The following is a 10,304-nucleotide window of genomic DNA, read 5'->3' as shown; positions in this document are numbered from 1 at the left end:
AAAATCACAACTATCAATCGTGTTCTGTGTTTCTTTGAAAATATTTTTTATGCATTTACAAAAAGTTGACATAAAAAGGCAATTAATTTAAAGCAAGGCAGTCTTGGTTAAATTGGTTTCACATGTAGGAAAATCTGGCAGGGGGGAAGGAACGTGGGATTTGGAAGTAAAAGTAGGCCATTTGGCCCTTCAAGCCCATTCTGCTGTACACCAAGATTATGGTTCATCCAATTGTAATCTCAACCACATTTACCTGACTCCCTATTTCCTCCTGTACCTCCCACAATACCCATGACTCCTTGTGAAGCTCATATTTAGTCTGCTCAAATTCAGGGGAGATGGGAGCGGCTGCTCCAATCTGCAACAGTACAGTTGAGGTGAGACCACATTAGAAAATCCCAGGAGTACCATGTATAATGAGCTGCTGGAAACAGGAATGTTTGTACAAAGTTACTTTCTTGGGCTAGAGTGACTTGAACTGTAGTCCCCACCCCCTGACCCCTGATTCCATGGTTTGCTCCAGAGAAAGCTTTGTCGATGAAGCTGAAAACAAATGTCCAAAATAAAAGCCAGTTTAAGTGCATCATGTTCTACCTACAGTAGAAGTTATGCTTCACAAATATTCAAGGAGACGTTTGAGATTTGCTTCCTGTAAAAATGTTGTAATGGATTAATTGTTTTGGCCACAGGTCAAGGAGTTGTGTGCTTAATGATGAGTCCAGAGGTCACTGAGGCAACCACGGCAATACTTAGCCTGCAAATTTTCATTGGTTCTAATCATTACATACACACTTCATGATGATCTGCTTTTGGAAAAAACATTCCTGCATTCTTGGACTTTGTACATATCAAATTAACCCGAGTAGGGTCTAACTATCAGAACCTGACCTATTGCAGTTTTAAGATGTTCTCTGCCCTCTGTGGAGTGTACCTGAGTTTTAATCATGGCACACAGTTCCTTTAATTTCACTTGTTCAAAAACAAATGGGTTTGAAAAAATAGAACTTTGGGTGGAGGGGTCATGTTGTGACTACAGAGGAGCACTGAAGTCACTTTCTCTCAAAGTCCAAATGAGGCGCCACTTCAAAAATCTAGCCGCTGATCCTCCCTATATCTTCCAAAGATGAAGCAGCATATCTGCAGTTTGGACAGAATTACTTAGCAGATGCTGTCAAAATGGTCAGGGTGGATCATGGTTCTCCTCCCTACCTGGGCACAATGTATTGTCAATGTTAGCTGTGAACCTCAGCCATTCACAGTCCCAAAGCATCAGCCTTTGCACATTTCCCCCAGTTTGTTCCACTCTCTTTCCTCTAGTTCTTGAGTGTTGAATAGCATAATTCCTGCCACAGAGTGGCTGCCATATCCCTGTGAACTGTGATGCAGAAGAGCACTGTTGGGTTGTTCAATTGCAGGGGCATTATATGAAGAAACAGAGCTCTTTCCTGGGCTCAAGATTACACATCCTAGCACTGAGAGCTGACAGGAATGAGTTGGTTTTGGTCGTAATATGTTGCATGAATATAATTTTACAAAAAATAAAACTGGTGCGCATTTAAAATCCCCAGCATGATGTCTCCCAGTTAATTTTTAGCTTCTTTCTTCAGGATCTGTTTATGCCCGTCAATAATTTCCTGCACAGCTGTGTGATCGTCCAGGGTAGTAAGATCACCAAGCTCGTCGATTTTATTTTCCGCAATCTTCCTCAGGACTCGACGCATTATCTTTCCTGAGCGGGTTTTAGGAAGACTGTGCACAATCTAGAAGGCAAGAAAGGGTCAGGTTTAATGTTTCCTAGTGTTTGGACCCTTTGATGACACACAGGGCAGTGTGAAAACCGCAGGGGCACGGGCATAGTAGGTCACGTCACTGGAAGGGGTAATCTAGAGGCCTAAGGTAGTAACATACTGACATGAGTTCAAATCCCCAGCTGGTTGCTTTTTCTTAATTCATTTACAGTATGTGGGTGTTACTGGCTAGGCCGGTACTTATTACCCATCCCTAATTGCCCAGAGGGTAGTTAAGTGTTACCCAGATTGCTGTGGGTCTGGAGTCACATATAGGCCAGACTAGGTAAGGATGACAATTTCCTTCCCTAAAAGGGAATTAGTGAACCAGGAGGGTTTTTCCCCCAACAATTGGCAATGATTTTCTTGGTCATTGTTAGACTCCTAATTCCAGATATTTATTGAATTCAAATTCCAACATCTGCTGTGACAGGATTCAAACCCAGGTGCCCAGAACAATATCAGGTCTCTGAGTTAAAAGTATAGCAATAAAAACACTGGATGATCACCTCTCCCTAAAGGCGCTGCTGCAGAACTTCAATTCTTTAATTAAATACCTGGAATCTTTTATCTAAGTGTTAGTTGTTGTAATCTTAAATGTGAAGCTACTGGGTTGTAAAAACCAATCTGGTTTTGACCATCATCTGACCTATATGTGATTCCAGCCTCACTGCAATGTGGTTGATTTTTAACATCCACCCTGAAATGGCTCAGCAATCAACTCAATTGTATTCAAGAAGCTGGCTTTCACTTTCACCTTCTCTTGGGCAGTTCAGCATGGGCTCTTGGGTAAAATAAAATGCAACACTTTTACAGAGCAGTGTGGAATTGGTATGGCTAAACAGGCACAAGAAAAATACAAAATCAGAAAACAGAAGGTTACATTAGTTTCAAATTTAGTCTGGTGATGCACCGGTGACGGGTTTTAGGGTGATTTACAATTTTAAAGGTGCTACAAAAATGCATGTTGTTTTGATTTGAGATTACTCGCTCATGTTTTGGAGCAATGTCTTACATGCCATGTGTTGTAACATTTATTTCACTTAGAGTGCTTCCATTCTGGTAGGATCTACCCCTCAGGGATAGAGTGGTGTCACAGTAATGTTACTAATCTAGATTAGTAACACTAGATTACTGTTACTTGAGGCTGTTGGACACGTGTCCAAATCCCACCTTGGGCAGGGCAATTTGAATTCAGTAATAATCTGGAATTGAAAGCTAAATTTCAGTAACAGTAACTATTAAAGTTAACATTGATTGTTGTAACACCCTGTCTGGTTCACAAATATCCTTTAGGAAAGTCTATCTGCTATCCTTGCCGACATACGATTCCAGATACTCATCGATATGATTGACTCACAAGTGCCTCTCTGAAATGATCTTCAAAACATTCAGTTAGGGAGTAGCACTAAATACTGGCCGAATCAGTAATGTCCATCTACTGTGACAGTAGAAGAAATGGCAAAATGAACTTATGGAGTTTAATTACTTACAAAACACTGGGGTGAATTCATTGCACCCACATCTGTGCTGAAGGGACTACACCACACTATTAATAACCATTATTAATGATTATGCTTCCCCTGATGCACACATCACTGGCTCAGCCTCTGTGGGCACCATGTTCTGAGATTCAGGCCCTATCTCAGCAATTTGTTCCTTCACCTGCTTGATTTTCTCCCCTTCCTAATCTTCTCCAGGGAAGATGGCTCCTGGGGACCAACTCTCTCGTAACATTTTTTCATCTAGAAACCCAGGTGTTGAGAACAGGGAAGGAAATTGACTATGATGTGTCAGGGGTACATTCTTCTCCTGATTGTAACACACCCACTTACCTGTCTAGAGACCAAACTAGAATCCTATTCTTTGACCAATTTAAAAAAGGTACCAATCACAACCTCAGTGCTCCCACCCTCTGGACGATAGAGTAATGACTGCCAGCAATGACCACATCCCATGAACAAAGTTTCATCCAATTTACCTTTTATTTGAAAGAAGGCATCTGGTCATATTTTTGGGTTTACTGATGATTTTATCTTTCACTGATTTTGTTTCACTGTTAAAAAATAGCTGATGTTTTAATTATAATGGAAGGGACTACAAGGAACAGATCCACTCAACTTACAGAAGAATGCAGTTGAGGACCGTGCACTGAGTTTGAAAGTTAAACAGATCGGAGGTGTTATTGCAAACAGAACTGCTGGTCTTGCCAGCAATGCCCTCATCCCAGGCTTGAGTAAAGGAAAGGAACCAACACACAGGACAGGATTGCTGCAGCCTCATCTGATCTCAACAACCTCCTCAATCTAAGGGAGGAATCTAGGTGTCAGCCAATGCTGAGAGGCAGTATTCAGCCTCTAGGTTTGAAAGTTTGTGGATTAAAGCCATACTTCAGAGACTTTCCCAGTGCAGCACTGAGGGTATGCTACACTCTCAGGAGGTTTTAGAGATCTGTTTTCAGATCAGATCTTGAACAGAAGTCCAGCTTTCTTCCTCACAAACTATTCAAACAAGAGCTAAGTGATGTTTCCTGATGACTTGCTCAACATTTATCCCTGCAACAACTATCTGCAATAGACAATTTTGTCTTTTATTTCCTTGGTCATTTGGAGCTGCCTGGTCGATCTACTGCAGACCATGTGCTGCTGTAGGTAGGTACACCTACAGGGCTGTTAAGGTGGGAAATACCAGTGAAAACTTTAAAGAACAGTACTTTTCACTCAGTCCATAACAGCTTGTTAGTGATGAACTGCATAATATATTATTGGGGATTAATCTACCAAGTCAGGGTTCACTCTGGGATCTGACTTGTCTAGTATTACCTTGAGCCAGGAGCATAACAAAGGTGCTGATCTTCTTAGCATTGTTGGAGTTGCACCTATCCAGGTAAGTACAAAGTATTCCATCATACTCTTAATTTTTGTCTTGTAGATGGAGAACAAGCAGGATTGACTCTTCCTCGTGTCGAGATTGGCTCTGCTTCACTGTCTGGACTGACTCTGCTGCCTCACTGTCTAGTTTGGTCTTTCTGCATCAAAGTCTAGGCTGACCCTTCTGCATCGCAATCTGGGTTAGTTCTGCCCCAGTGAGTAGATTGATTCTGTACATTCACCATTTAGACTGGCTTACACTGCTCTTAATGTCTAGACGGGCTCACCACGGAACTGCCAGCCTCCCTCTGACCTGTACTTGTGGCCTGTGATTGGTTCCTTGTTTATCTCATTCCAACATTACTTCTCTCCTTTCTGGTTGATTTTGGCCAAAGACTGTCCTCGCTAGACGTTTCCGTGATGGTAATTAGGGAAGTTGGTTAGATTTTCTCTTGTTGGAGATGGTCATTGCCTGGTATCTTAGTGGACAAATGTTGCTTGCCAGTTATCACAAACCTGGATGTTTTCTGGGCCTTTCTGTGTGTGAACATCGATCGCTTCACCATCTGAGGAATTCTGAATGGAGCGGAACACCAATCATCAGCAATCATCCTCAGTTCTGACCTTATGATGGAGGGAAGGCCATTGATGAAGCAGCTGAAGATGGTTGGGCCTAGTACAGTACCCCATGGAACTCCTGCAGAGATATCCTGGAGCTGACATCACTGACAAAAGGCAATTTCATCCATCGTACTGTACAATCCTTTAAACCTTTATATCTGTCCATGTGACATTACCATATTTTAAGCTCTACTTGCAAGAAACTGAAGCATCAACTTAGACCCTCATACTCCATGGTGCAAAGCACTGGAAAGCCAATGCATGATCCTATCAGACTGCTGAGCTCCTGTTGTTCTATCCCATGGGTATTTTACATGGATAGTCCCACTGATTATGAACATTTTGGGCAGGTGGCTTTCTGGAGTTAGCACCAATCCTGTCCACAATACACAACAGACACAAGAAAGCAGGGATTGACATCAGATCACTACCTGGATTTGATCAGGAGCAGCGTATTTGGCTATCTTTTGGGACACAATGTCTTTGAGTTCCTTATCAAAGACGTCCTCAGCAATGACCATCCCATCTTTCAGAACAATGAAGACGTAGGACCCTGAGAAAAGAAGCAAGAGTATTTGGTTTTTCACTTATAGTCCAAGCACTGATCTTCCCCACAGTGGCTGAAACGCTCAAAACGTAAACCTAATCCAAGCCTGATTGAGAAGGCATATGGGTTTGAGAGAGGGAAGCATTGCGTGGGTCACTGGTTCCTTGTTTGTCTCATTCCAACATTACTCCTTTCCCTGAGGACCCGGGGCTTCAGGTCTGACACACAAGTGAATTTTGGCAGCAAAAGTGCCTGCAGCCATCACTCAGCTTAGCTATTTATCCTGTTTCTGCTTCTTCATAGAAACCAGAATGTTCTCTTTGCTGTCCTTACCTTCCCCTTTGACCTCATGGGCACATCCAATGGCTGCAGATTCGGCCACAGCTTGGTGTTGGTTCTGAAAGTTCAAAGAGATCTTACGGTCAGTGATTTTAATTTGCTTGGCAGATGAAAACAGGCTTCTAGCTCAGGCAGCTCAGACTCTGATGTCAATCAGAGATGGTTAATGCAAGCACCATCTAGGCTGAAGAAGTTTAGTAATCCCACTCTGAACTGGGCACTGAAGAGCCACAGCTCAATTTTAACAGGAGGCTGCTGCTCATTACAGGCAGTCTCTGGGGTCAGCTATAAAAAGGTCCTAACCTAGCGATGGCGGGAGTGTCAGCACCGATTGAGTACAGGCCTCTTCCCTGCTAAAGTGGTGAGCAAAGAAGCAATTCCAGACCCAACAAATGGGTCCAATTATGTTAAATTTAAAGAGCCTCTGTTAGGAAAAAAGCAAAGAGAGCTTTGCTCTGGGGATGATCTGTACTACATGTGGCCTGGATATTAGCAATAGAAACACAGGAACAAGAGTAGGCCATTCAGCCCATCAATTGTGCTGCACCATTCCATATGATCATGGCTGATCCTCTAACTCCATGACGTATTCCTGCCTTCTCTCCTTACCCTTTTATTTGTCCAATGTCTAAACACTTACCAGAAGAATTTATAAAATCCCACCAATGAGACCCCAACAAGAATGGAAGTGTGTCACCAGCTCATACTGAAATGTAGCAACTATGACTTCAATTTCCACCATGCCCGATTTTTAATGTAGATTCCATTTAAACAGAAACAGAGATGCCAATACAAATAATGATATCAATAAACATGACCATGGAATGTTGTAAAAACTCAACTGGTTCACCCATGTCCTTGACCTCGTTTCTATGAGATTTACTGCCTCTCATCAATCACTGTGGGTTAACTCTCAAATTCCCATGAAGTGGTCAAAGTAAGCAAATATCAAGTAGGCTTGTCATCACCACCATCGCTCAGAGCACCCACAGATATTGAAATGCTGGCTTCAATAGAACTCACCTGCTGGGGATTAAAGAAATGATCTATAGGAGCAGCTTTAGTTCTTTCATTTCACTTACCACTGCACCTTCAATTTCAGCAGTGCCCAGCCTATGGCCACTGATGTTGATAACATCATCCAACCTGCCTGTGATCTGGTAATATCCCTCTTCAGATCTGTATGCTCCATCACCAGTGAAGAAATGGTCTGCAAAGAACAGAGGAAGAAACTGTGTTATGATGGGGAAAGGCCGAACCCTTTTGATAATTAAACTAAAGCACAAGCCCCAATCTGTTATTACAGGAATAGGGGTTCCCCTCTAATAATTACCTTCAAAAACACCCAGAGAAGCTCATCTTTACCCTTGCAATCTATTAAAAGAGTAGATAAGAGAAAGAAAATCCCTGATGTCCACTTTATAAAAAAACAATTAATTTATTTAACCCAACAATGACCAAGTTAACAACATTGCTAACAAACCAACAATTCCCCCTGAGACTACTAACTACTCCCTAACTGATCTAAATTCTACTGGAATGCTGTTTAAATAAAGACAAGTCCCACTAATATAAACCCAATTGACAAAAAACAATAAATTATAACTTAATCTCTCCAAGTTCACACAGACCGTCTTCTGGAATATTCTGCCATCTCCAGTCTCTTTACAAGCACCTTTCTTCCATTAATTCTGCTGTCAGGGATATTTTATCTCTATAATTTTTTCAATGAAGACTTTGAGCTAAAATACCATGGTACCTACCTTTGATTAATTAGATGGGCTTTCTCTGAAAAATGAATGGTGCCAACTCTGGCAGATGGCAACTAGTTCTCTCTTTCAGATGGCAATTGGCTCTCTCTCTGATTTTCCAAATGCCCTCGTCTTATATACCCGTAATGACATAATCAAATTCTTATAATACGATTGGTTTCAAGTTGTCAACACCATCAGATTTCAATTCAATTGGCTTTCTGTATCTAGGTGTTTTGTTTAAATTAATTGGTCAAATTCATACTTGTCTTGGAAACAGTGTTGCTTGGCTGTTCTATACAAAATGTTTCCATTCAGGCACTCTCTGTACACCTGCATTTATAAACTTTCAAACATAGACAAAGCACAACTTCTTAAAGGGACCACAGCACTCTTTGCCCAACAAATTCCAACTTCCTGCCTTCCAATTCATGAATACTCTACCCAACTTCGTAACAGTTAGAAATCTTCTTCATATCTTTGGTCAGATTGATTTCTTTTCCTCCTCATCCTCACAGGCAATGTAGGTTTGGATTCTATATCACTGACTGTCCTCCAGACACCCCATACAATCTCTTAACTGGGAAGACTATTTGTGTGAGGAACCTTCAATTGAGGTCAGGCAAGGACTTAGTGTTAATACTCTCGTGCTTGTTTGCACAACTCTCCCTGGCCATGCCCCTCCCTATCTTTGAAACCACATCTGATCCTAGAATGCCCACCAAAATTCTGTACCTCTCCATTTTTGCCCTCTTCAGCATTCCCAAACTTCATCGTCCCATCACTGGCAGTGATGGCCTAAGCTGCCTGAGCACTGAAATACTTCATTAGATTTCTACTCCTCTTTCCCTTTAGAAGCCACTCTCTGAAACCCTCTTATTGGTTATTGGTCACCTGATATCTACATATTTGGCTCACTGTCAAATCTTGTTTGCTAATAGTCAGGCAAAACACATTGGAACCTTCTATTGTGTTAAAGGCACTACATAATTGCAAGCAGCTTAGCCATGGCTCAATGGTTAGCATTCTTACTTCTGATTTTAAAAGGTCATGGGTTCAAGCCTTACTCTGAAAATTAAAGGGATTTTGTAACACAGTGGTTATATCCCTACCTCTAGGCCAGAAGATCCAGATTTAATCCCCACCTGCTCTGGAAGTGTGACACCCGTGATGTAAAGTATATAATTTTGGCTCTTATGGTGCAATGGTAGTGTCCTCGACTCTGAGGTAAAGGACCTGGTTTCAAATCCTACCTGAGGTGTACACATCCAAAACGCTTGATCAACAATATCTATAAATGCAAGAAGTTACTGTAGAGGAGGATATCGTGATTTTTCTTCTAGTTCTTTCATGGGATATGGGCATCGCTGGCTAGTCCAGCATTTGGTGCCCATCACTCAGAGAGCAGTTAAGAGTTAACCATTTTGCTTTGTGTTTGGAGTCACGTATAGGCCAGACAAAGATGACAGATTTCCCTTCCCTAAATGACATTACTGAGCTGGATGGGTTTTAAACAAAATTGGCAATAGCCTGCCATCCACTAGCTTTAAATTTCAGGGTTTAACGAATTGGACTAAAATTCTATCAACTGTTATTGTAGGATTTGAACGCAGAGCCTCAGAATATTAACCTGGGTCGCTAGATCATTAAAGTGGTGAGCGTATATCCAAGCCATCATCTTCGCTAAATGCATCCCCTTTCCTTAACCAGATGTTCACAGACACTTGCCTGGACCTCCTGCTGTAACTGCTCAGCAGCTCAAAAATGATGCTCATTTTTGAGAACTTGCCTAACGTACCAGTGACATTACAGTGCAGGATCTGGGAGGCGATGCAGGGCTCTGCTGTTCAGCAGGAGACGGTGGTCAGGGTTCAGAATGAGGACCCTGAGTTGAATTTTACCTTGTGTACTCCCCCTCCACTGAAGCCCATCCATCTCTTAGACCCTTACTGTTAACTGGATAATGCGGTATGTGTCAGAACTCAAACAGTGGGGACACACCAGACAATACACACAAATCAATGGCTGAAGTGGTCTGGAAGGAACTCAGATCCACCTGGGTTCAATCACTTCCTGACAATCGCAGTCTTTGTATCCCATTATATCAGAAACTTTAAGGTTAGAATCAAATTTGAAACTGTTCAAAGGAATTTTATATTTATACAGCAGAGAACCAGACTCTTTGGTCCCACCATGTTCCCAAACTAAACTAGTCCCGCCTGCCTGCGCTTGGCCCATATCCCTCCAAACATTTCTTATTCATGAACTTATCCAAATGTCTTTTAAATGTTGTAACTGTACCTGCATCCATCACTTCCTCTGGAAATTCAGTCCACACACAAACCACTTTCTGAGTAAAAAAGGTGTAGAGCTGGATGAACACAGCAGG

At 41.9% G+C, this 10,304-nt stretch overlaps 1 protein-coding gene across 1 annotated transcript in view; it reads right to left on the bottom strand.

The window, feature by feature from the left end:
• Positions 1-27: 27 nt before the first annotated feature.
• The window catches only part of LOC109917622 (acetyl-coenzyme A synthetase 2-like, mitochondrial), a 72,363-nt gene continuing 62,086 nt past the window's right edge, over positions 28-10,304 (bottom strand). The window contains exons 8-11 of the mRNA XM_048600031.1: positions 7,247-7,374; positions 6,159-6,222; positions 5,710-5,831; positions 28-1,760 (exon numbers count right to left, since the gene is read on the bottom strand). Of these exons, the coding sequence (XP_048455988.1) occupies positions 1,584-1,760; positions 5,710-5,831; positions 6,159-6,222; positions 7,247-7,374 (491 nt within the window). The 3' untranslated portion in view covers positions 28-1,583. The remainder of the gene's footprint in view (positions 1,761-5,709; positions 5,832-6,158; positions 6,223-7,246; positions 7,375-10,304) is intronic.

Source organism: Rhincodon typus, chromosome 8 (assembly GCF_021869965.1).
Source record: "Rhincodon typus isolate 14 chromosome 8, sRhiTyp1.1, whole genome shotgun sequence".
Classification (NCBI taxonomy): Eukaryota; Metazoa; Chordata; class Chondrichthyes; order Orectolobiformes; family Rhincodontidae; genus Rhincodon; species Rhincodon typus.
Note: the sequence above shows the minus strand (reverse complement) of the source record. Positions and strands in the feature narration are given on the sequence as shown.